This window comes from Bos grunniens, chromosome 8, assembly GCF_055505025.1.
Source record: "Bos grunniens cultivar Pamir isolate PY7600 chromosome 8, Bosgru_T2T1.0, whole genome shotgun sequence".
NCBI classification, from domain to species: Eukaryota; Metazoa; Chordata; class Mammalia; order Artiodactyla; family Bovidae; genus Bos; species Bos grunniens.
This window is the reverse complement of record NC_141172.1, coordinates 58,739,500-58,766,097: the sequence shown is the minus strand read 5'-3', so window position 1 is coordinate 58,766,097 and position 26,598 is coordinate 58,739,500. Positions and strand designations below refer to the sequence as shown.

General features: G+C 49.3%; 2 protein-coding genes and 1 pseudogene across 5 annotated transcripts; all 3 read left to right on the top strand.

Moving 5' to 3' along the window:
• Positions 1 to 2,455: 2,455 nt before the first annotated feature.
• On the top strand, positions 2,456 to 6,017 carry LOC147367148 (olfactory receptor 13J1-like). Of its 4 annotated transcripts, none has more exons than XM_086414380.1 (2): positions 2,456 to 4,251; positions 4,474 to 6,017. In XM_086414380.1, the coding sequence occupies exons 1-2, from the start codon at positions 3,364 to 3,366 to the stop codon at positions 4,612 to 4,614; spliced, it is 1,029 nt and encodes a 342-aa protein (XP_086270506.1). In that variant the 5' UTR covers positions 2,456 to 3,363; the 3' UTR covers positions 4,615 to 6,017. The 4 variants fall into 4 exon arrangements, with proteins under 4 accessions (XP_086270506.1, XP_086270507.1, XP_086270508.1 ...); XM_086414382.1 differs by having other exon boundaries at positions 2,458 to 3,963; XM_086414379.1 differs by having other exon boundaries at positions 2,460 to 4,298.
• Positions 6,018 to 14,443: 8,426 nt separating this feature from the next.
• LOC147367147 (olfactory receptor 13C7-like) lies at positions 14,444 to 15,427 on the top strand (annotated as a pseudogene).
• Positions 15,428 to 22,041: 6,614 nt separating this feature from the next.
• On the top strand, positions 22,042 to 25,252 carry LOC147367146 (olfactory receptor 13J1-like). The gene is made up of 3 exons (XM_086414377.1): positions 22,042 to 23,780; position 23,815; positions 25,056 to 25,252. The coding sequence occupies exons 1-3, from the start codon at positions 23,040 to 23,042 to the stop codon at positions 25,250 to 25,252; spliced, it is 939 nt and encodes a 312-aa protein (XP_086270503.1). The 5' UTR covers positions 22,042 to 23,039.
• Positions 25,253 to 26,598: the final 1,346 nt, after the last annotated feature.

Here is a 26,598-nt window from a genome sequence, read left to right as displayed (position 1 = left end):
TAGAGGAGGCTCAGACCTGCTTCTTGGACCTGTTTTCTCCTGATTACAGCCAGTGAAGGTTCCTGGTCTCAGAAACATCTTCCAGGAAACAAGGCACATGGATCTGGAAGAGGCTGAAGGTAAGTAAAAAAATGGTGACATGGGGCAGAGGAAAGGGCTGGGATCAGGAGCTCCAGGGAACTCCTGCAGCCCTGGTTTCTGCTCTAACTCACTGTGCTGCATTGGGCAAGCCCCTTCCTTCTTTAAGTTTCATTTCTCCCATACATAACAAGGGGTGGTCTTGCTGATCTGCAAGCCCCCTCCTAGTTCAGACAGGTGTCATCCAGACTAGGAACCGCTCGGATTGAGCAGCCAGCTGCTCACTCCCAATGTGTCTTAGCCTCAGGAAGTGGCAATGGGACAGGAAGAAGTTGGCTGTGACCAGGCTAGGGGCTTCAGCTTGGCCTTCAGAATCTGAGTGAGGAGGGGAGAGGGAGACCTCCCTATGGGCTGGTGGGGCTAAGCAACAGGCTGGAAGCCAGTGAGAAAGCTGAGCACCATCCTCCAGGTGCACACACACAGCCATGATGCATACAGGACAGAGGGCTCAGGTGGGCTAGGAGAGGATAAAGGGAGGCTCCCCAGGGGAAGTGGCACTTGGACTGGTTTTCACATAGCATTTGGCCAGAAGATACGCTGAAAGACACTGTGGGCTCTGCAAACAAAGCTCCCTGGCCCAGCTCTGGGAAGCAGAGTCCCATAGCCTGCAGCCACATCCCTCCTCCCGGCTCTTCTTGGCCCCCAGTCCAGGAGAGAAGGCTGAGCGGCTCAGATTCTCAGGTTCTCAGCACTCGGGCCGGAAGGCAGATTAAGCACTGAGCAGGTCTGCTCACCATGTCCCGGGTCTGAGCTTTCTTTGTGCTCATGGTTCATCCCAGGCAGAGATTGCTCCCCAACCGCAGGGCTGCTGCTTCTCCAGTGATACGTCAGGGCCCCTGCCTGGTCTCCATGCACCTCCTCTGTCCTGCCTGGTCCTCTGAAGCTCTGGTCACAGGTCCAAGGGCCTGCTTTACTGGTTGTGTGTGTGTGTATGTGTGTGTGTGTGCATGTATGTGTGTGAAAGAGAACAAGAGTGAGTGCCTGCTGCACATACACTCAAGCAAAGGACTGTACATGCACAGACATGAGCCTGATGTGGTGTGTATACTCACAGGTGAAGGTGTGCACCTGGCTGCCAGTCAAGTGTTTGTGCACACAGGCAGGCAGGTGTGTCTCTAGACACAGTCAAAGCGAGGCAAAACCTTCTATCTGAGATCCCAGGGCAAGGCCAGTGCTCTCTTTGCTGCAGAAAGGCCCCTCCGCCCCCAAGGTAGCACGCAAAGCTCAGGACCCTGCGTCTGTGCATGTGAGAGTATAGTCCACAGCGGCCCCAGTCTGGGCCTGACTGGGTGCTGGAGGCCCAGGGAGACCCACAGAGAGTCCACATCAGGAACGATTTTGTGACGTGTCGAGTGGCCTGACAGCAAAAAGAAAAGTGTGTCTAAGGGAGTAACCTTCCCGTCACTAGAGGCATGCCAACAGAAGCAGGATGAGGCTCAGCTAGGAACTGGAGAGGATTTTTATCAGGGAATGGTTGAGGCTTCCTGGCCTGGAGGCACATGTGTTCTCATTCCTTCCCCTAATGCGTAGCACCCTGTCTGGGGTGTGACAGGAACTCAATCCCTTCTCGATTCTGAAAGCAATAAACATGGTAGAACTGACAGAAGGAAACTGTCTCCGGCAAGGGTGGCATTGAGAAGACTGGTGCCCAGCCCAGACCAGGCTTGGACAGTGTGTCCCACGGGTTCCAAGAGCCCGAAACACGAGGGAAAGTTTAAGTCCTGCTCCCTAGCTGGTGAGAAGATTGGGAGTAGGGAGAAACACTTAGGAAAAAGATGTCCATCTAGGGTGATGAAAGAACAACTAATATTTGGGGTTTAACAGAAGCAAACATCTGCTGTGAGCTCAGTGTAGCTGTCATGCTGTTAGGAGAACAGGATTCTCGACTCATCTTGCCAAGAACCTGCTGTGCAGCCTCAGTTTCCCCACCTGCACAGTGGGAGCTCCAGTGGATTAATCTCTCAGAGCTTATTGCAATTTGATGCCTAGGAGTTCATGAAGCCCAAGAAGCCCTGGCAAAGGTTAAGAGAAAATAGGAGGCAGGCTGAAAGGCCCATCAAAGTTTCACTCAAAAACATATCAGTAGTCAGTTCAGTTGCTCAGACGTGTCCAAATCTTTGTGACCCCATGAACTGCAGCATGCTAGGCTTCCTTGTCTATCATCAATCCCAGTGCTTGCTCAAACTCGTGTCTCTTGAGTCAGTGGTGCCATCCAACCATCTCATCCTCTGTCTTCCCCTTCTCCTCCCGCCTTCAATCTTTCCCAGAATCAGGGTCTTTGCTAATTGGTCAGCTCTTTCCATCAGGTGGTCAAAGTATTGGAGGTTCAGATTCAGCATCAGTCCTTCCAATGAATATGGTGAAGATCAATTCTGAAGGTCAATCCGCAGTAGCTGATGAAGCAGGACCTATGGGCTCACAGGTGGACGAGCCCCTAATAGGCTCAGAGGCCAGGAGCCCCTCCAATACAAAGCACGTGTGCTTCATGCATGGAGACCAGAGCTGACTGCAGAGGCAAGTCAGAGTTTTGCAGGCTGCGAGATAAATGAGACAGGCATCTTCATCAGTGGGAAGTGTGATATAACTCAAGACTTCCTGAAAGCCAGGAGGACCCTCAGAGACCATCTAGCCCAGTGATTCTCAAAGTGTGGTCCCCTGACCAACAGAACAGCATCACTCAGACTGAATAAGATAGAAACTCTGTTTTCACCAACTTTCCAGGTGATTCTCATGTGATCTTTACAGGTGCTTCTAAGATTTGAGGACCTTCCATCCAGCCCAGTGTTCCCGAAACTGTGCTGCTAGAATACTTATTTGCAGGAGGTTAACGGGTGTTCTGTAAAAGGAGGATCTATGGTCAAATAAGTTTGGGAACTACCTACTCTCTGCATCACTTTCAGAAAGTCACCAATCACAGTGGTGTGTTAACGACTCTGAGAAGTTCCACAGTAAATTCTTTGCTTTTGATTAATCCAACGTTGTTTCAAAATGCTTTTTCAGATTGCCCACATTTCCATTAACACTCTCTTAGAGAAATTCTGACCCACCTCATTCCTCGTTTTCCACGTGGATCTATTGATAACTGGAAGAAGTATTGGGCCTACCCAAAGTCTCAGAGAGAAAGTGTGTTAGGGCTCGAAAAGGCCCTAGCAATATGCTTCACCCCTGAACCCTGCACCCTCTTTCCCTGCCTCCCAGCCATGCGTCCCTCCAGAGCTCTGTGATATGGAGCCAGTCAACAGCACAGAGGTGTCTGAGTTCTTCCTGAAAGGATTTTCAGGTTACCCTGCCCTGGAGCACCTGCTCTTCCCTCTGTGCTCAGCCGTGTACCTGGTGACCCTGCTGGGGAACACAGGCATCGTGGCGGTCAGCGTGCTGGATGCCCGCCTGCACACACCCATGTACTTCTTCCTGGGCAACCTCTCCATCCTGGACATCTGCTACACGTCCACTTTTGTGCCCCTGATGCTTGTCCACCTCCTGTCAGCCCAGAAGACCATCTCCTTTCTTGGCTGTGCACTCCAGATGTGTCTGAGTCTGTCTACAGGCTCCACAGAATGTCTGCTGCTCGCCATCATGGCCTATGATCGCTACCTGGCCATCTGCCGGCCCCTTAGGTACCCCGTGCTGATGAGCCACCGGCTCTGCTGGTTGCTGGCCGGAGCTGCCTGGGTCCTCTGTCTCTGCAAGTCAGTGACTGAGACAGTCATCGCCATGAGGCTGCCCTTCTGCGGCCACCGTGTGGTCAGTCACTTCACCTGTGAGATCCTGGCAGTCCTGAAGCTGGCCTGTGGTGACACGTCCATCAGTGAGGTCTTCCTGCTGGTGGGTGCCATCTTGCTGCTGCCCGTGCCCCTGGCCTTCATCTGCCTGTCCTACACACTTATCCTGGCCACCACCCTGAGGGTACCCTCAGCCGCCGGGCGCCGCAAAGCCTTCTCTACTTGCTCAGCACACCTGGCCGTGGTGATGCTTTTCTATGGCACCGTCATCTTCATGTACATGAAACCCAAGAGCAAGGAGGCTCGTATCTCTGACGAGGTCTTCACGGTCCTTTATGCTGTGGTCACACCCATGCTGAACCCCGTCATCTACAGCCTGAGGAACAAGGAGGTGAAGGAGGCTGCCAGGAAGGTGTGGGGCAGGATACAGACCTCCAGGTGAGGGAGGCTGGGGCTCCTGCAGGTTAGCAGCTCAGGTTTGCCTTCGCCTACAGAGAGGATGGGTAGGGCGCAGAGTTGGGGGTCTGGAATCTTCAATCCAGAAAGGCAGCACCACCTCCCACTGATCCTGCCACAGATCCGAGCTCACAATTCACCTTTGTTCCTTCCCCAGGCAGAGCTTTGGGCCAGCTCTCAGCATCAGTCCCCGCATCTTCACACCAGCCTCCCTGCTGGCCTCAAGATTTCAGTCTTGTTCCAGCCAATCTATCCTCCAAGGGTCATCCAGAGGGATATTTCGGAAAAGTCTATTTGATCATGTGTCTGTCTTGGCTGAAATCCCTGAATGGCTCCCAGAGCTCTCAGGATGAAATGAAAGGGCTTCGCTGGGTGCATTCCAGACCCCTGTAGCCTGGCCCTGCTGCTCATGACCAATCCCCTCCCCGCCCTGTGTCGCACAGACTCCCTCTTGTCAGCCGCACACATCAATCCGGCCGGAGCCTCGTGTGCCCGCAATGCCCGACTCTGTGCCCTTCTTGGTTCTTCCCACAAGGCAGCTCCCACCCGAAACACAGCTCCATGTGTAAAAGGACTATCTGATCCTCGAGGCTCTTCTTTTTATTTTTAAAATGAAATTCTCTAAGCTACACATGAGGTCCTTGTTGTTTTCCTATTTTACATAGAGTACTGTAAATCTGTTAATCCCCAACTCCTGATTTACCCCTCCCCCACCTCAAGGCCCATCTTGAATGACACCTCCTCCAGGAAGCCTCCCCACTCTGCACCTCTCACTGTGCTCCTCCTGCTTTATTTCAGTGTTGCTCTAAGAGCCAGTAATACGGGATTTCACTCTGTCCCAAGGTCTGGCCCTGCCCAACCCCAAGCCCACACCGGTTTCTCAAATAAACAGAAAATACATCAATGTAGGGCAGAGCCTGGGGTCCTCCCCAAATCTGAGCAGAGCTGAGATGAAGTTCATAGATGACAGGCACAGTCTAGCGCCTGGGGAGCTGACAGCAGAGGCAGTGACGAGGCCCAGCCTCCACGATTTCCAGCCCAGCCCAGGCCCTGGTGCCGGAGCCAGCCGGCAAAGTCGATCAGGTCCCGAGAACGTGCACGGCGGGGCTAAGAAAGAAACTAAAGCAAGAGACTACAAAGATGGGGTCGAGAGGTTCAGACACGTCACCACGAAGGGACGCAGTCTGACACCAACTTTATTCAACATCTCATATTTATACAGAAAAGCGTGAGAGAGACAAAACAGTTGACATTTTTTCTTGGTTGGCCTATACATCTTACAAACAGTCACAAGAAATCTTGAGAGCATGGGAATGGCTCCCTGTTATTATTTCTTACACCAGATAACATTTCTCTGTGCATGAGAAGTTTGCACAGAACTCCAGGTGCCTGCAGTAAATAAGCGCCTAAACTCTGGGGTGGCGGGACAGAGAGCTATGTTTGCAAGCAAACCCTCAAGGACTGAGGCAGCTCCCAGAGCTGTGTCCTTCAGACAAAGGACCCCGTTTTCACGGGCAGCTCCCCGCATCTCCCCCTTTCTTTTTATATAGGCACATACTTATGTTCCTTTAACCGCAGAGCATTTCCATAGATGGAAGCCTTTATGATCCATAGATCATCAATCAGTTTTTTAATTAAACAAGGTGCAAGAAATAAAACAGTTTTATTAGTGTATATGGGAATGGACTGACCCTCCCAGCCCACAGGTTGGAGAAGGGGAGGGTCAGGAAAATAAGCCCAGTAAGCATTTGAATATTCTTCAGAGTGTGCAGTGTTAATCTGATTTAAGATAATTAATAAGGTTATCAGGAAGCTTAAAGGCGATATCGGATCGCCCTGCACCACAACACGATTCTGTGCCTCTCGCATCAATGCCTGAAGTTGTTGCCGAGATGGTAATTCATCATGCTCTTGAATTGTCAATCTCTTCATCTGATTTGCTAGAGACTGTCTCCGCCGTGCGTACCAACCTTTCCGGCAGCCAGCGCGGCGCTTCGGCATCCTGTGGGAAAACACAAACATGCCCTCGTCCCCAGATTAGTACTGGATCTGGTCCATACCATTATTCCCACAAGTGGGTCTTTCCAAAAGACTTTAGGTTCTATTGTTTGTGCATCAAAGTTCCAAAATCGCTGTGCTGCTGAACGGCCACTTATATCCAATTGTAAAAAATTTAGAACAAATAAAGCATAGTTTAGAGAGTTGGAGGGGGTATTGGGATACAATTCCCCCTTCTTTAGTTTTTGCAATTGATGTTTGAGAGTTTGATGTTCCCGTTCAATAATTTCTTGACCTTGAGGATTATAAGGGATACCTGTTTTATGTGAGATAGACAATTGCGTACAAAATAATTGAAAATTTTTTCCAGTGTATCTTGGACCATTGTCTGTTTTTATGGTTTTAGGGGTTCCCATAACAGTAAAACATTTAATGCAATGAGCTATACAATGTTTGCTAGCTTCTCCGGATTGTAGAGAGGCATGTAAAAAGCCGGAGAAGGTGTCAATAGTAACATGAACAAATTTTTGTTTACCAAATTCAGGAATATGGGTAACATCCATTTGCCATATATCGTTTGGCAACAATCTTCGAGGATTAACTCCATAGTGGGGGACGCTAAAAAACTGAGGACATGTTTGACATTGTTTAACAATCTGTCTGGCAGCTTCTCAAGTAATGCCAAATTGAAGTCTTAAGCTATTGCTGTTTTGATGGTGTAAGCTGTGGGAAGTTTTTGCCATTTGTTCCAATGAAGGAAATATCATACGTGTAGCTTCATCAGCCAAAGCATTGCCTCGTGCTAAAGGTCTAGGAAGTCCAGAGTGAGCACGAATATGACCAAAATAGCATTTGTTAACTCTGGAGCAAATTAAATGTTGTATATCACGAAAAAGAGTTTGGATAGTAGAATTCAGGGTACCAATAAAAGGAACAGTCTCAATAGTGTTTAAGGCTCTTATGATATATTGACTGCCAGAATATAAATTAAATGGAGCAGAAATTTGTAATAAAGCCTGAAAAACGGCAAATAGTTCTACTTCTTGAGCAGACTTATAATTAGTATGCCAGGTGGTAGTATTGTCTTGTATAATCAAACTAGCTATTCCATTAGAAGAGCCATCAGTAAATACAGTTAGGGCGTTGGCAAGGGGCTGAGAAACAATGATTTTTGGGAAGAGAAATTGGTGATAATGAGCAAATTGCAAAATTTTATCTGAGGGATAATGATTATCAAGCCGTCCACTAAAACCAGCTAAGGCAATAATTTTTGTAATGCAGTGGCCAAAGTTATGCCTTGAACGTATGAAGGGCTGATATCAGCACAAATCCGTATATAGTCAGATAAGCCTCCCTTTTTCTTGTAAGGTCTCAGGGCAGCTTGACAAGCCGAATTGGCATTCTCATAAGCAAGCTGTTTAGTCAACACCATCCCCGCCTGCTCATTCCCTATCATTTTACCAATTGTCTCAAGCAGGTGGGCAACAAAATCCTGATATGGCTCATCCGGCCCCTGGCGAATTTTAGATAAATCTTCAGTCTTTTTATCAGAATTTGGAAGCTTTTTTTATGCTTGTAGAGCCGCAGCACTAATTTGAGGGTAGGCTCCAGGTAAATAATTAAGTTGACTATTAGTGTCTCGATATTTTTCCTCTTCCACCATCATTTCATAAGTGGTGTTCAGTCCCTGTCGCCGGTTGATATCGGCTGTGATCCCACATTGCTCAGCAAACTCAGATTTCCATAGGAAATAATCTCCTCCAGATAAACAAGCTCGAGCAACCTGTTTCCAATCATTAGGTGGCAGATTTTGATTTCTTAAAGCCTCTATAATAGCCTGAGTAAACGGCGCAGTCGGGCCATATTGTGCACAAGCCATTTTTAACTCTTTCAGTTGCTTAAAGGGCAGCGGCTCATAATACCTCTGTTGTTGAGTATTTTCAAACACTGGATAGATTTTTGAAAACCCGGGAATACGTTTTCTTTCTTCATTAGCTCGCTTAATTGCTTGTTGAAGAGGAGATAATAATATCTCACTTTTAATTTTTATGTTTTTACCGGGCAAAGAAGCAGGGATAGATATAAGCTCTCACGGTTCTACGAAAGGCGGAGGTGGATCGAGTCCAGCAAGAACCGAGGGAGGATATGCTGGAGGCGCAGGCTGGCTGGAGTGGGAGTCTCTCTGTGCATCCTTTTTTACTGCTATAACAATCTTCTGAATTAAATTTTCTAGCTGTTCTTCAGAAAGCCCTGAATGCTTTAATTCCCCTTTTTCCGGGGGGGATTCCATGTTAACCATCATCTCCCAAGGCATATCCTCTCTATGGTACTGAGCCGCTTGTTCATTTAACTCTTTCTGTTCATCAGAGCTTAACACATCATCACTCCCTCCAGCCTTATAAGCTGTTCCCTCAGGCACAGCATAAAGCGGCTCAGGTGGAGGGGCAGAAGGCTCTGTAACTTCGGGTCCTGTGGAATCTCTGAGAGCCGTTTGAATTTTATGTCCCTCATGTTCAGGATCCAGGCAGTCTCTTATGAGAGTCCACAAAGAAAAAGCATCCACAGGAACACGACTGGGACCATGTAAGGAATAATATGTCTGCAATTGTTTTCCTACCTTTTTCCAAGTTTCCAGACTAACTGTTTTTTCCTCTGGAAACCAAGGACAAACCTCTTCAATAAAAAGTAAAAACTTTTCTAGCTGTAACTTATTTACATGAATTCCCCTACCTTTTAACATAGTTTTCAACATATGTACAAATAACTGGCGGCTATTGCCTTGTCCCATGATTTATTACTCTCGACAATTACCCTCCCTGCCCTTTACTTTTAATTACTTAGGAATTCTTCTTTACTTACCTCAATCTTGGCGGGCAGCGGCCGTCGTCGCACTCTGATTCTCGAGTCCCTGTTCGGGCGCCACCTGCCGGAGCCAGCCGGCAAAGTCGATCAGGTCCCGAGAACGTGCACGGCGGGGCTAAGAAAGAAACTAAAACAAGAGACTACAAAGATGGGGTCAAGAGGTTCAGACACGTCACCACGAAGGGACGCAGTCTGACACCAACTTTATTCAACATCTCATATTTATACAGAAAAGCGTGAGAGAGACAAAACAGTTGACATTTTTTCTTGGTTGGCCTATACATCTTACAAACAGTCACAAGAAATCTTGAGAGCATGGGAATGGCTCCCTGTTATTATTTCTTACACCAGATAACATTTCTCTGTGCATGAGAAGTTTGCACAAAACTCCAGGTGCCTGCAGTAAATAAGTGCCTAATCTCTGGGGTGGCGGGACAGAGAGCTATGTTTGCAAGCAAACCCTCAAAGACTGAGGCAGCTCCCAGAGCTGTGTCCTTCAGACAAAGGACCCCGTTCTCACGGGCAGCTCCCCGCACCCTGGGACGCTGGTCACCGGAGCAGCGGAGGGTCTGGCTTCCTCTGTCGCTTTAGCAGCAGCCGCTCCACTGCCTCCCTGCCGAGCGTCCAGGCTTCATGTGGCCTTGGGGAGACTCTGCTTCACCCGTCCTCAACCCACCTACTAAGACCCTGCCATTTCCACCTCTTCCTGGAGCTTGGCCTCTTCCCAGGTTTGAACACACAGAGGAAATGGACTCAGGCTTGAGAGCATCTCCATTCCCTGCCTCCTCTGGCCTCAGTGGTACCATCTTGTGTGATGGGAGAGCTCAGCTGCCGAGCAGCAGGCCAGCTCTCCTGCGCCCTGTAGGTAAGCACAGTGCTTGTCTGAGCCCTCAGGTACCCTCCAGTCTGTCTTCCTGCTTCCTCTGCTGGTCAGAACAGAGGCACAGAGGAGAGCAGCGCAGCCCGCAGCCCACAGCTGACCAAGCCCGGGCGAAGCTTCTGCAGAGATGTGCTGCTAGGCCTTTGATGCCATGACAGGAGTTTGGACTTTATGGTGTGGGGACGGGAGTTTACAATCACACTTCCTTTTAGCAGGGTCACTGATTAGACACCATACTTCACCCAGCAAACTGGCAAAGAACTTTTCTAACATATATCGCTAACTATAGTGCGGTGAAGCAGGTAATATCATACACAGCAGGTGAGGGTGTGAATAAATTTATATGAACTTCCTGCCAAGTAAGTTGTGGGTATCAGTCAAGAGACTTGAAAACTTCACACCCTTTGACCCAACACCTCTACTTTTAGGAATTACTCAGAGAAAATTATTACAGGTACAAAGATTTGTCTATTTATCTATCTATATGTTATTAATCACAGAGGTATTTTTGGCAACAAAAAATTGTAAGACTCATAATGTTTAACTGGGGCAGAATGTGTAAATAAATTCTGGTGGAGCCCAATGATGGATTGTGACACAGCCATTGTAAATCTTATTTTTTGTAGAATAATTGATGAAGGGAAATGCTCACACTGTAATTAACATAAAAAAGGTAGAACAAGTAACTTTGTACTCAACATAATCTCAATTTTTTTAATGATACTTTCTTAAGGATATATGAATAAGTATGTATATAGAAATTCCTGGAAAATTAGGACAAAACATTAACAAATGTTTCCTACAGGTGATGGAGTTACAGATTAATATTGCTTTCTGAATTATTCTTTCCAGCCTTGTTCAATACTTCTAAAATGAACATGACTTAGAACTTAAAAGATAGTATTATTTGTGAGAAATGGAAGATCACGTGGCTCCAGATAGAGCACAGAGGGGAAGTACCCGTGCCTGAAGGCAGGGAGTGAGGAAGCATGGATGGGGCCTGAACCAGGTGGGCGGTCAGGCAGAGAGCGTGGAGCTGATGTCCTGGGGACATCGGGCTGATGGCAGAGATGGCTGAAGAAGGAGGAGACTGTGGTTTGATGCTTGAGCTTCTGGGGTTTTTGGATGGATATCGCATCACCCTGAGAGACGCCCTGAGAGATAAGGAAGAAAAGAGTAGGCTGGAGGTGGCGGGAGGGCTGGGGGGAGCTTGTCTGTGGGCATCCATGGAGTGGCAAGATGGTCCCATTTCTTTGGGGTCACAAGCCTACAGCTTCATGGGCTATTCCTCATTTCCATGAATGTTCTGATCAGATGCTTAAATTGCAAGGAAACCCACCTGTCTCCTCATTTACCTCTTCAGAGAGAGCAGTTGTTCTTGCATGGAAGAGATGGCACCCCTAAAACCCTCGTCCTTGTGATCACATCCTGTGTATGCACATGGGGGAAGGAGAAGGAGGGTGATCTCAAGGTAGGAAATTGGGATTTTAGCAGAAGGAAAGCACTGGATCTCAAACGGCAGCTCCTGTGTGGGGTGCTGGGGAGGTTGGGGGTAAATAGGACACAGCCCTGTGATTTCCGTGGCTCACAGTCTATTATGTGAGAGAGAATGACATGCACAACAAACCGTGCTAATGACTGTGTGAGCATCATGGTGTCAGAATGGTCAGTGCTGTGGAGACGTCTGAGAGGGCAGCCCCAGGGAGGAGGTGGGTGTGAGCTGAGCCTTGGAGGATGAGTACAGAGAAAAAGGTGCTCTAGCCTGAGGAAAGCAGAAGAGGGAGGGGACAGGAGCCGGTGGGGTTTGTCCACCAATGGGGAGTGTGGTCTGCTGAGGTGGGGAGGCATGCCCGAAGGCACAGGAGGTGAGGCGGGTTGAGGGGAGGCCAGAGCCTGATGACAAAGCCCTCCGATGTCCATGCCATTCCCACTTGGTCTCTCTGATGGAGACAAGTTGGGGAGAGAAATGCAGAGTTAGGTGGTTTCCTACCATTTACTTGCCTGGAAACAGCCCCACTCCTGTGTCCAGTGTCGGAATTGGAGGTTATCAGGACTCTTGGACATAGACAAAGGCCTTATACTTGAATCTGAAATGAAGCTGTGGACTTAATCCAGCCACATGAAGTCATAACCTAGGAGAGACCTGCCCTTTTAACTTCTGCTTTCCAGACCTCAAGTTTTACTCTGTCTTTACATTCCAGACTCAAAGAGAATCTAGATGTTTCTAAAGCCAAGTGAGAGGAGGGAATAGAATCAAGGTCACCAAGAGAAAGGGGATGCCTGCAAACACTGCGAGGGAAGAAGGCACATAAGCCTCTGCTGTGTCGCCAGCACTCAGTGCATAGTAGGTGCTCCATAATAATATCCTGGATGTGCGAATTAATAAGCCATCACACTCAGGCAGTTATTCACCTGTTTGCCAAACTTCAGCAAGAGAACCTTCAAATGTTTACATGGGTAAGATTTACGGTCAATGACTGACCCAGATTAATCACCTACCCCATATGATCCAGAAACTTCCTTCATAATATCACCCTGATTTAGGCTGGGGGAGGGAAAACCAGCACAAGCTCTGGGGAGAGAGGGAGTCCTGACAGATGCTGGAGGTCTTGTCTCGGAGGAGGAGAGCACAGATCCAGCAGGTGCCATGGTTGAAGGCACACTCTCTGACCTGAAGCCTTGCCGCTAGGTGATTTACCAGTACTTTTTTATGTGAGTCTCATCTGGACTACACAGAATCCCCACTTTTCAAAAGGAAATTGAGGCTCACAGGCCAAGTGACTTGGTCAATATTGAGAGCTATACTTAGTTATGAAGCTGTCATGCAGTGCTGGGTTTTTGAACTGACTATCTGTTGACTGACTGGCCTTGGAAGCATTCACAGTATGAGGTGCCTGGACGAAGTAGACAGAGTCTGCTCTCAGGTGTGACAGAGGAGACAGGTGTGCAGCACAAGAACGGGGAGGACGGCCAAGGGCTGTGGGAGGACGAAGGGAGCAGGCAACTGTGCAGGGGGCAGGTGGGAGACTAGGAGAGAGGAGCTGGGCTCTGAAGAGGACAAGAAGCATCCCCCTAGTGGGGAGGAGACGGAGGACAAGCCTTCAAAAGGGAACTTCTTGGGCAAAGGTATAGCTCTGGGGACAGACATGGTTTATTTAGGAAGAGTAAGCTCACTGGCTGATATGAATGATAGATGCAATTCTACAGGAAGAATGAGAGGGAGGGAACCATTGCTGAAAGACAGAGAGGACTCTAACGTTGTCACAGGACATTGGCCTCATGTCCATCAAGGAGTGAAGAGATGGAGGGAGGGATGATTTGATCTTCTGACAAGTTAAAGTTCACTATCAGCTCCTATTTATCCCTAAGAGCAGGGGGTCACCTGGGCCACAAGACAGCTCTCCATCTAACACTTGACACTTGGCTCCCTCCAGACACTGGCATTTCCCAAGGGGCTGAGACCAGCTCATAAGAGACATGGAGGCTCCTGGGCAAAGACTGTGGCCGCTTCCCACCCTCCCTTTATAGAGCGGGTCAGTGACCCAGGACACCTCTGCCAGACTAGAACCTGCATTTCCCTCCTCTGTAATATTATTGTTAATATCATTTATTCTAAAAAGCTATATGGAGGCCAAGAAGAGACTCAAATGGCTTTTATGACTAGAGTTAAATGTTGTGACCAGTGGCTCTATTGGGATAAGTATGTTCTTGTATATTCTTTTAAAAATCAATGCATGGTCTCTGATCTTAAGGAGAGACACGTGAATAAGGCTTGTACATCATATACAGTAGAAATGTTCAACCTTTATGCCCAAAGGAATGAGGTGACCATCATTCATCACCCACCTGCCTTCCCAAGCTCATCCCACTTAATTTGAGAAAGAGGAGCAGCACTTGTTATAATTGTGGCATCTTTTGTTCACTTAGTTTTCTTACTGCTATAGCCCAGCACCTAAACACCCTGCACAGGGTAGGCACTGTCAAATCCTCAGTAAGTGAATGAATCTGAAATCCTATGGGCATCATTCAGCCATACGAAGTCATAACCTAGAAAACGTGCTTCCTCTTAATAACCAAGAACACTGCAGATTCAAAGAGCTCAAGAAACAACAATTTATTCTCTCTTCTCCCCTAGGTCAGCCTGGGGAGAAGAGAGAAGAGCTTAGGAGATTAGAATGGACCCGATCTCCTGTAAGTTACACCAGAACGACAAAACTGAGGGGGCTTGCTTACAGACCTGACGTCCACTCTCTCATTATACTGATGGTGAACCTGAGTTCCAGAGGCGGGGCTGACCCTCCCCAGGTCACACATCCATGTTGCTTGGCTCCCAGGCCCATTGGTGCTTAACCAACACCTTCATGGTGCAGATGGGAAAAGAGGGAGAATGAGACGAATGGAGAGTGAGATGAAAGGGGCAAAGCAGACGGCCGAAACAGAGTTTGTCCTGGTGGGGCTACACGACCACTATGACCTAGAGATGGTCCTGTTTGTGCTCTGCCTGGGCATCCACTCCGCGAACGTGCTGGGGAACACCCTCCTCATCGGACTGAACATGCTGGACCCCCACCTGCACACCCCCATGTACTTCTTCCTCAGCAACCTCGCCCTCATGGACATCTCTGGCACATCCTTTTTCCTGCCTCTCATGCTGGTCAACTTCCTGGAAACCCAGAGCACCATCTCCTTCCCTGGCTGTGCCCTGCAGATGTACCTGACCCTGGCGCTGGGCACCACGGAGTGCGTGCTCTAGGCCATGATGGCGTGTGACCGGTATGTGGCCATCTGCCAGCCTCTTCCCTACTCAGAGCTCATGAGCTGGCACACGTGCATGTGGATGGCGACCCTGAGCTGGGGGGAAGGCTTAGCCAACTCCCTTCTCCATTCCATTCTCACCTGGAGCCTCCCCTTCTGTGGCCACAATATCATCAACCACTTCTTCTGTGAAATCTTGGCAGTGCTGAAACTAGCCTGTGGGGACATCTGTCTCAATGCACTGCTATTAACGGTGTCTTCAGCTGTTGTGACACTGCCCCCACTGCTGCTCATCTTCCTGTCCTATGGGTTCATCCTCACTGCCCTCCTGCGGGTGCCCTCTGCTGCCGGCGGGCACAAAGCCTTCTCTACCTGCTCTGCCCACCTCACAGTGGTGGTGATTTACTATGGGACTATCTCCTTCATGTATTTCAAGCCCAAGACCAAGGACCTCTACTTGAATAAGCTTCTTGCATTTTTCTACGGGGTCGTGACCCCGTCGCTGAACCCCATCATCTACAGCCTAAGGAATGCAGAGGTGAAAGCTGCTGCCGTAGCTCTGCTGAGCGGAGATCTCCTCTCCAGGAAGATGGCCCGCTTTCCTGTTGTTCTCTAAGTCCATCAGGCAGGTGTGTGTGTGCTGGGTCACTTTAGTCCTGTCCAAATTTTTGGGAACCTATGGACTCTAGTCTTCCAGGCTTCTTTGTCCATGGTATTCTCCAGGCAAGAATACTCGAGTGGGTTGCCATGTCCTCTTCCAGGGGATCTTCCTGACCCAGGTATCGAACCAAGGTCTCTTATGTCTCCTGTATTGGCAGGGGGATTCTTTACCACTAGCGCCACCTGGGGAACTAGTTTTACTGTGGCGTGACTTCAAAATTGCAGAGGCTTAAAAATACAAAGGTTCTTTTTCTTTTTTTTTATTTCTTTTTTTTTCCTCTCTGCTTAATTTTATTTTATTTTATTTTTTAATTTTATTTTATGTTTAAACTTTACAATATTGTATTAGTTTTGCCAATTATCGAAATGAATCCTCCACAGGTATACCTGTGTTCCCCATCCTGAACCCTCCTCCCTCCTCCCTCCCCATACTCTCCCTCTGGGTCATCCCAGTGCACTTGCTCACTCTCCAAGTCCATCAGATTTTGGACGGGGGATCAACTTCATCTTTTTCATCCTGTAGGCCTCAAGATGATAAAGCATCTGCCTTATGCACACTACTGGTCAAATGGCAAAAGAAGAAGAGAAGATGACAAAGCCTGTGTGGATTCTTTCAGCTCCCACTCAGAAATGACCTCCTGCTTCCACTTCTACCTCCTTGGCCAATCATTCAAGGCACAGGCCAGAGCAGACACCAAGGGTTGGAGATGCACACCTACCCCACTTCTTGAAGGACGGGTAAGACTAAGGAATGCTGAAGAGCCTGGTGACAATGCCACTACCCTACCATCAACCCAGGAGCTACTAGAGAGTTCTAGAGCTTCCATTCTCTGGCCAGCTGTGCCTCACTGGCTGCTTCCAGGTTAATCACCCCAGGGAGCCCTGGTTAGCTGGCTTGTGTGACTCTGGACTGGAGTATCCAGCTAGGTTTCCACCGGCCCTCCAAGAGCTTACTCTGCTCTCAGATTCTGGGTTCAGGTTGAGCACGAGAGAATCTGGAAGAGATGGAAAGGCAGAGGCAAGGCCGCGCTGAGGTGGTGGAGCCCTCACTTGCTGTCAGTGTAGCCCCTCGGGCTCCTGCCAGGCCACCTGCAGCTGCTGTGAGGCCCGAGCGAAGGGAGCTCCAATCAGAGAGTGCCAGGTCTTCCTGTGGGTCACCAGTGTCACTGAACCCAAGACAATGAGGGCCTGACATGGGTTCCACCATGTCCTCTTGAGCGCTGGTCTGTCCCCACCTGCCCCATACCCACCGGAGCACAGCTTCAGACGCGACACCAAGCGCAGAGGCCGAGCGTGGCACAGGCTTCTCCTGCAGCTCCCACAAATGACAGCGCTGTTCTCCACAACAAAGCCTTAATCACTCACTGGTCCTGCCTCTTTGGCCAGATCCTGGCTCATTCACCACCCAAGAACCTATGGTGCCTCCCCCTTACCACAGAAGGAAGACCACATTCTTCAGCTGAGTCCTTGGGCCCCCAGAAAACAGCCCCCGCTTTGTGAGCCTGATGTTCTACCCACGCTGCACACCACCAACCCCTCTCCACATTGTCAGTACTCCCCACATCTCTGTATGTTGTTCATGCTGTTCCCTGGGGAGATCTGGAACTTTTTTTCAAGCCACCTTAGACACCATCACTTGAACACAGCCTTTCCTAGCTTTTTTTTTTTTTCTAATTTTATTTTGTTTTTAAACTTTACATAATTGTATTAGTTTTGCCAAATATCAAAATGAATCCGCCACAGGTATACATGTGTTCCCCATCCCGAACCATCCTCCCTCCTCCCTCCCCATACCATCCCTCTGGGCCGTCCCAGTGCACCAGCCCCAAGCATCCAGCATCGTGCTTCGAACCTGGACTGGCAACTCGTTTCCTACATGATATTTTACATGTTTCAATGCCATTCTCCCAAATCTTCCCACCCTCTCCCTCTCCCACAGAGTCCATAAGACTGTTCTATACATTAGTGTCTCTTTTGCTGTCTCGTACACCGGGTTATTGTTACCATCTTTCTAAATTCCATATATATGCGTTAGTATACTGTATTTATGTTTTTCCTTCTGGCTTACTTCACTCTGTATAATAGGCTCCAGTTTCATCCACCTCATTAGAACTGATTCAAATGTATTCTTTTTAATGGCTGAGTAATACTCCATTGTGTATATGTACCACAGCTTTCTTATCCATTCATCTGCTGATGGACATCTAGGTTGCTTCCATGTCTTGGCTATTATATCCTAGCTTTTTAAAGGGGCTCTCTCCTTTGTGTCCCACCACACTTTGTTGGCACATTTTGTTTGCTATGTAAACCTTTCTGACTGATGTTGAGGCTGAAACTCCAATACTTTGGCCACTTGGTGCAAAGAACTGACATTTGAAAAGACCCTGATGCTGGGAAAGATTGAAGGTGGGAGAAGAAGGGGACGACAGAGGATGAGATGGTTGGATGGCATCACCAACTCAATGGGCATGAGTTTGAGTAAACTCCGGGAGCTGGTGATGGACAGGGAGGCCTGGCATGCTGCAGTCCATGGGGTCACAAACAGTCGGACACAACTGAGCGACTGAACTGAACTGAAGCCCTTCTGCTTTGTGTCCACAATGTTTCATAACAATGTGGGTGCCTCGAAGGCAGGACTCTTTAGGGGCTTGTCTCTGCAGCTCCACAGAGCTTTCCCAACAGAAGGTTATTGAACTGTCACTCAAATACGCAGATGACACCACCCTATTGGCAGAAATTGAAGAGGAACTAAAGGACCTCTTGATGAAGGTGAAAGAGGAGAGCAAAAAAGCTGCCTTAAAACTCAACATTCAAAAAACAAAGATCATGGCATCCAGTCCAATCACTTCATGGCAAACAGATGAGGAAACAATGGAATCAGTGACAGACTATTTTCTTGGGCTCCAAAAATCACTGTATATGGTGACCACAGCCATGAAATTCAAAGACACTTGGCGACTTGGAAGAAAAACTATGACAAACCTAGACAGCGTATTACAAAGCAGACACATTACTTTGCCGACAAAGGTCTGTCTAGTCAAAGCTGTGGTTTTTCCAGTAGTCGTGTATGGGTGTGAGAGTTGTGCCATAAAGAAAGCGGAGCACCAAAGAATTGATGCTTTTGAACTGTGGTGTTGGAGAAGACTCTTGAGAGTCCCTTGGACAGCAAGGAGATCAAACCAATCAATCCTAAAGGCAATCAATCCTGAATATTCATTGGAAGGACTGATGCTGAACCTGAAGCTCCAATATTTTAGCCACCTGATGCCAAGAACTGACTCATTGGGAAAGATGCTGATGCTGGGAAAGGTTGGAGGCAGGAGGAGAAGGGGAAGACAGAGGATGAGATGGTTGGATGGCATCACCAATGAATGGACATGAGTTTGAGTGAACTCCAGGAGTTGGTGATGGACAGGGAGGCCTGGTGTGCTGTGATTCATGGGCTCGCAAAGAGTCAGACACGACTGAGCAACTGAACTGAACTGAGGGCCAGAAGAAACTTGAGTGGAAATGGAGTGTGGCTGTTAATGGGGACAGAGTTTCCCTTAAAGGTGAAACTGCCTATCAATTGTTCATTCAGTCACCCCAATGTCTTTAAATGTATTCCCCAGAGTGGCCTATACATTGACTTAATTGTGCATCCATCCATCCATTCATTTATTGATCCTGTACACGTTCATGGCCCACACTGAGGACTGACCTGTGAGGGTGGATTCCTGGCCCTGAGTCACCTCCTCCAACTCTTCTACATCAACTAAGATCTCTAAGTAGACTCTGTGTAATTGGGTCTTTGGGACATCATCCCTGAAGTACCCCAAAGTTTCTAAGCTGGGTGAATTTCCCCTTCTGCCTCTAAATTGCCTTGGGGATGGTGCATTCCCCTGGTGCAGGGAGCTTTGAAAGGTCCCTGCTCCCCAGGAGGCTGTCAGCCAGCATGGGGCTGGGAGCTGATCGGGCGGGCAGTCCCTGGCTGCTGACAGTGAACCACGGGGCACCCTGCTCAGCCTTGAGCCCACCAGAATCTCCTAGTTCTACCAAACCTGACACACTGCAGAGAATGCGATGCATTCTAAGTGCGTGGTCTACTTCCCCAAAATTCTAAGAGCTCCACTTAACTGTATCACATTGCCAACACTTCACTAAACTCTACGACAGCCTAGGTGAGTCTTCTTAGTTTGGAAATCTCCAGTAATGTGTAACTCCAGGTACTGTCCACTGAGGTTCCCTGGATAGAGGAGGCTCAGACCTGCTTCTTGGACCTGTTTTCTCCTGATTACAGCCAGTGAAGGTTCCTGGTCTCAGAAACATCTTCCAGGAAACAAGGCACATGGATCTGGAAGAGGCTGAAGGTTAGTAAAAAAATGGTTACATAGGGCAGAGGAAAGGGCTGGGATCAGGAGCCCCAGGGAATTCCTGCAGCCCTGGTTTCCCCTCTAACTCACTGTGCAGCACTGGGCAAGCCCCTTCCTTCTTTGAGTTTCATTTCTCCCATACATAACAAGGGGTGGTCTTGCTGATCTGCAAGCCCCCTCCCAGTTCAGACAGGTGTCATCCAGGCTAGGAACTGCTCGGATTGAGCAGCCAGCTCATCACTCCCAATGTGTCTTAGCCTCAGGAAGTAGCAATGGGACAGGAAGAAGTTGGCTGTGGCCAGGCTGGGGGCTTCAGCTTGGCCTTCAGAATCTGGGTGAGGAGGGGTGAGCTTGTGGGGCTAAGCAACAGGCTGGAAGCCAGTGAGAAAGGTGAGCACATCCTTCAGGTGCACACACATGGCTGTGATGCATACAGGACAGAGGGCTCAGGTGGGCTAGGAGAGGATAAAGGGAGGCTCCCTAGGGGAAGTGGCACTTGAACTGGTTTTCAGATAGCATTTGGCCAGAAGATACACTGAAAGACACTGTGGGCTCTGCAAACAAAGCTCCCTGGCCCAGCTCTGGGAAGCAGAGTCCCATAGCCTGCAGCCACATCCCTCCTCCCGGCTCTTCTTGGCACCCAGTCCAGGAGAGAGGGCTGAGCGGCTCAGATTCTCAGGTTCTCAGCACTCGGGCCGGAAGGCAGATGAAGCACTGAGCAGGTCTGCTCACCATGTCCCGGGTCTGAGCTTTCTTTGTGCTCATGGTTCATCCCAGGCAGAGATTGCTCCCCAACTGCAGGGCTGCTGCTTCTCCAGTGATACGTCAGGGCCCCTGCCTGGTCTCCATGCACCTCCTCTGTCCTGCCTGGTCCTCTGAAGATCTGGCCACAGGTCCAAGGGCCTGCTCTATTGGTTGTGTGTGTGTGTGTGTGTGTGTGTGTGTATATGTGTGTGTGAAAGAGAACAAGAGAGTGCCTGCGGCACATACACTCAAGCAAAGGACTGTACATGCACACATGAGCCTGATGTGGTGTGTATACTCACAGGTGAACATGTGCACCTGGCTGCCAGTCAAGTGTTTGTGCACACAGGTAGACAGGTGCATCTCTAGACACAGTCAAAGTGAGGCAAGACCTTCTATCTGGGATCCCAGGCAAGGCCATTGCTCTCTTTGCTGCAGAAAGGCCCCTCCGCCCCCGAGGCAGCACGCAAAGCTCGGGACCCCGCATCTGTGCATGTGAGGGCAGAGTCCACAGGGGGCCCCAGCCTGGGCCTGACTGGGTGGTGGAGCGCCAGGGAGACCCAGAGAGAGTCCACATCAGGAAGGATTTTGTGACACATCGAGTGGCCTGACAGCAAAAAGAAAAGTGTGTCTAAGGGAGTAACCTTTCTGTCACTAGAAGCATGCCAACAGAAGCAGGATGAGGCTCAGCTAGGAACTGGAGAGGATTATTATCATGGAATGGTTGAGGCTTCCTGGCCTGGAGGCACATGTGTTTTCATTCCTTCCCCTAATGCGTAGCACCCTGTCTGGGGTGTGACAGGAACTCAATCCCTTCTCGATTCTGAAAGCAATAAACATGGTAGGACTAACAGAAGGAAACTGTCTCCCGCAAGGGTGGCATTGAGAGGACTGGTGCCCAGCCCAGACCAGGCTTAGACAGTGTGTCCCACGGGTTCCAAGAGCCCGAAACACGAGGGAAAGTTTAAGTTCTGCTCCTTAGCTGGTGAGAAGATTGGGAGTAGGGGGAGACACTTAGGAGAAAGATGTCCATCTAGGGTGATGAAAGAACAACCAATATTTGGGGTTTAACAGAAGCAAACATTTGCTATGAGCTCAGTGCAGCTGTCTTGTTGTTAGGAGAACAGGATTCTAGACTCATCTTGCCAGGAACCTGCTGTGCAGCCTCAGTTTCCCTACCTGCACAGTGGGAGCTCCAGTGGATTAATCTCTCAGAGCTTATTGCAATTTGATGCCTAGGAGTTCATGAAGACCAAGCAGCCCTGGCTCAGGTTAAGAGAAAATAGGAGGCAGGCTGAAAGGTCCATCAAACTTTCACTCAAAAACACATCAGTAGTCAGTTCAGTTGCTCAGACATGTCCAAAACTTTGCAATCCCATGAACTGCAGCATGCTAGGCTTTCCTGTCTATCATCAATCCCAGTGCTTGCTCAAACTCATGTCTCTTGAGTCAGTGGTGGCATCCAACCATCTCATCCTCTGACTTCCCCTTCTCCTCCCTCCTTCAATCTTTCCCAGAATCAGGGTCTTTGCTAATTAGTCAGCTCTTTGCATCAGGTGGTCAAAGTATTGGTGCTTCAGTTTCAGCATCAGTCCTTCCAACGAATATGGTAAAGATCAATTCTGAAGGTCAATCCACAGTAGCTGATGAAGCAGGACCTATGGGCTCACAGGTGGACGAGCCCCTAATAGGCTCAGAGGCCAGGAGCCCCTCCAATACAAAGCACGTGTGCTTCATGCATGGAGACCAGAACTGACTGGAGAGGCAAGTCAGAGTTTTGCAGGCTGAGAGATAAATGAGACGGGCATCTTCATCAGTGGGAAGTGTGATATAACTCAAGACTTCCTGAAAGCCAGGAGGACCCTCAGAGACCATCTAGCCCAGTGATTTTCAAAGTGTGGTCCCCTGACCAACAGAACAGCATCACTCAGACTGAATAAGATAGAAACTGTGTTTTCACAAACTTTCCAGGTGATTCTCATGTAATCCTTACGGTGATTCTAAGATTTGAGGACCTTCCATCCAGCTCATTGTTCCCGAAACTCTGCTACTAGAATACTCATTTGCAGAAGGTTAACAGGTGCTCTGTAAAAGGAGGATCTATGGTCAAATAAGTTTGGGAACTACCTACTCTCTGCATCACTTTCAGGAAGTCACCAATCACAGTGGTGTGTTAATGACTGAGAAGTTCCACAGTTAATTCTTTGCTTTTGATTAATCCAACGTTGTTTCAAATTGCTTTTTCAGATTGCCCACATTTCCATTAACACTCTCTTAGAGAAATTCTGACCCACCTCATTCCTCGTTTTCCACATGGATCTATTGAAAACTGGAAGAAGTATTGGGCCTACCCAAAGTCTCAGAGAGAAAGTGTGTCAGGGCTCAAAAAGGCCCTAGCAATACGCTTCACCCCTGAACCCTGCACCCTCTTTCCCTGCCTCCTAGCCGTGCGTCCCTCCAGAGCTCTGTGATATGGAGCCAGTCAACAGCACAGAGGTGTCTGAGTTCTTCCTGAAAGGATTTTCAGGTTACCCTGCCCTGGAGCACCTGCTCTTCCCTCTGTGCTCAGCCGTGTACCTGGTGACCCTGCTGGGGAACACAGGCATCGTGGCGGTCAGCGTGCTGGATGCCCGCCTGCACACACCCATGTACTTCTTCCTGGGCAACCTCTCCATCCTGGACATCTGCTACACGTCCACTTTTGTGCCCCTGATGCTTGTCCACCTCCTGTCAGCCCAGAAGACCATCTCCTTTCTTGGTTGTGCACTCCAGATGTGTCTGGGTCTGTCTACAGGCTCCACAGAGTGTCTGCTGCTCGCCATCATGGCCTATGATCGCTACCTGGCCATCTGCCAGCCCCTTAGGTACCCCATGCTGATGAGCCACCGGCTCTGCTGGTTGCTGGCGGGAGCCGCCTGGGTCCTTGGTCTCTGCAAGTCAGTGACTGAGACAGTCATCGCCATGAGGCTGCCTTTCTGCGGCCACCGTGTGGTCAGTCACTTCACCTGCGAGATCCTGGCAGTCCTGAAGCTGGCCTGTGGTGACACGTCTATCAGTGAGGTCTTCCTGCTGGTGGGTGCCATCTTGCTGCTGCCCGTGCCCCTGGCCTTCATCTGCCTGTCCTACACACTTATCCTGGCCACCACCCTGAGGGTACCCTCAGCCGCCGGGCGCCGCAAAGCCTTCTCTACTTGCTCAGCACACCTGGCCGTGGTGATGTGCCGGGGACCAGCCTCGGCTGATCCAGGGTATTCGAAGGAGAGACGGCGTAGGCGAGGATCAGGATACAATAGCTTCAATTAGATATTAATTAAAGATATAAAGAGTAATAGAATAAGGATAGCTCAGTAGGAAAATTCAGTGGAGAAAAGAGGCTGAGTGGCTTGGTTTATGCGGGAGACCAATAAAACTTCAAGACAAGAAGTTTGCACCACTTACGTAGGCCGCAGGCGTCCTTCCGTTCTCCCGAAGGAGAGGAGACACTGAGGCCTCCCCGGTCGGATCTTAGAAGCCCAGGCATAATTAGTAAGCATGGTGGGTTCCGCGCTCCAGATGGAGACTCAGCCAGAGTGAGAGAGAGAGCGACATGGGGAGACCAGTATTTCGAGAAACTGATCCCAATTCTTTGTTTTCCATGGTCTACTTTTATACACTGAGATGTTATGCAAAAGTCACGTGGGGACAGCAGTCCTGACTTTTATTAAAGTCAGGTGCTTCACACAAATGTATACAGAGGTCTTAGGGGTGTTACATCATCTTCTGGCCAGGGCGGCCTGCTGACAATTTACGACCCTCTCCTTGTGACAGCGGTCAGTCAATCAGGACACTTATTTCTCCAGGGCTGATTATTCTCAAAACAGACGCCACCCAAATAAAGTTACATTCCTACAGGGTGAGGGTGTAGTGGGTTTTAGTTAAGGAAAGAATTTACTTAGCCTAAGGTCTAACGTGATTAATATCAAAGGTTAATTCTATATATTCATTAATGTGTGTAAGGGCAGGGGATATGGAGACTTAGCAACAAACATTGGCTCAACAAATGAAAAACCCTTCACCAGCACAATTTCTAATTAGCCCATTATACTTATACTAATAGTTTTCTAACTTTTCTAAGGAACCTGTTTTTAGAAGGTTTAAAGCATCTTGTGCTGTGAGCGATCACATGTGGCCGGACAAGCCTGTCAGGCAGGCCAGAGAACCTTCAGAGGAGTTTGTAGGTTAAAACACTCTTATCACGCCCAGGAATTATTATTAACTGGAGCTCTAGGTTAACTCCTTCTCTGAAAGAGGTGGTGGGGGACAGCCCCCCGTAAAGTCAGAGGTGTAGGTGAGCACAAAGTAGTAAAGTAGGCAGGCTCTGGTTATGGGGGTAGATGCTCGAGGAGTTCCAGGGGGACTCCTGAGGCTCGATCCCGCCTTTGCGTATGTCGAGCCTCCTTCCTCATGACCTTTGTCATGGGCGGAGTACCTCACTCTGGCCCCCAACAGTGATGCTTTTCTATGGCACCGTCATCTTCATGTACATGAGACCCAAGAGCAAGGAGGCTCATATCTCTGACGAGGTCTTCACGGTCCTCTATGCTGTGGTCACACCCATGCTGAACCCCGTCATCTACAGCCTGAGGAACAAGGAGGTGAAGGAGGCTGCCAGGAAGGTGTGGGGCAGGATACAGACCTCCAGGTGAGGGAGGCCGGGGCTCCTGCAGGTTAGCAGCTCAGGTTTGCCTTCGCCTACAGAGAGGATGGGTAGGGCGCAGAGTTGGGGGTCTGGAATCTTCAACCCAGAAAGGCAGCACCACCTCCCACTGATCCTGCCACAGATCCGAGCTCACAATTCACCTTTGTTCCTTCCCCAGGCAGAGCTTTGGGCCAGCTCTCAGCATCAGTCCCCGCATCTTCACACCAGCCTCCCTGCTGGCCTCAAGATTTCAGTCTTGTTCCAGCCAATCTATCCTCCAAGGGTCATCCAGAGGGATATTTCGGAAAAGTCTATTTGATCATGTGTCTGTCTTGGATGAAATCCCTGAATGGCTCCCAGAGCTCTCAGGATGAAATGAAAGGGCTTCGCTGGGGGTATTCCAGACCCCTGCAGCCTGGCCCTGCTGCTCATGACCAATCCCCTTCCCCGCCCTGTGTCACACAGACTGCCTCTTGTCAGCCCCACACACCAACCCGGCAGGAGCCTCGTGTGCCCAGCAATGCCTGACTCTGTGCCCTTCTTGGTTCTTCCCACAAGGCAGCTCCCACCTGACACACAGCTCCCTCTGTAAAAGGACTGCCTGATCCTCGAGGCCCTTCTTTTTATTTTTAAAATGAAATTCTCTAAGCTACACATGAGGTCCTTGTTGTTTTCCTATTTTACATAGAGTACTGTAAATCTGTTAATCCCCAACTCCTGATTTACCCCTCCCCCACCTCAAGGCCCATCTTGAATGACACCTCCTCCAGGAAGCCTCCCCACTCTGCACCTCTCACTGTGCTCCTCCTGCTTTATTTCAGTGTTGCTCTAAGAGCCAGTAATACCGGATTTCACTCTGTCCCAAGGTCTGGCCCTGCCCAACCCCAAGCCCACACCGGTTTCTCAAATAAACAGAAAATACATCAATGTAGGGCAGAGCCTGGGGTCCTCCCCAAATCTGAGCAGAGCTGAGATGAAGTTCACAGATGACAGGCACAGTCTAGCGCCTGGGGAGCTGACGGCAGAGGCAGTGACGAGGCCCAGCCTCCACGATTTCCAGCCCAGCCCAGGCCCTGGGACGCTGGTCACCGGAGCAGCGGAGGGTCTGGCGTCCTCTGTCGCTTTAGCAGCAGCCGCTCCACTGCCTCCCTGCCGAGCGTCCAGGCTTCATGTGGCCTTGGGGAGACTCTGCTTCACCCATCTTCAACCCACCTACTAAGACCCTGCCATTTCCACCTCTTCCTGGAGCTCAGCCTCTTCCCAGGTTTGAACACACAGAGGAAACGGACTCAGGCTTGACAGCATCTCCATTCCCTGCCCCCTCTGGCCTCAGTGGTACCATCTTGTGTGATG

Bases quoted from the DNA above. Each gene is read 5' to 3' on its own strand.
- LOC147367148 (XM_086414379.1), top strand. From the start codon at position 3,364: ATGGAGCCAGTCAACAGCACAGAGGTGTCTGAGTTCTTCCTGAAAGGA. The intron at 4,299-4,473 runs GTGAGGGAGGCT...TTCCTTCCCCAG, and splicing joins GGCAGGATACAGACCTCCAG to GCAGAGCTTTGGGCCAGCTC.
- LOC147367146 (XM_086414377.1), top strand. From the start codon at position 23,040: ATGGAGCCAGTCAACAGCACAGAGGTGTCTGAGTTCTTCCTGAAAGGA.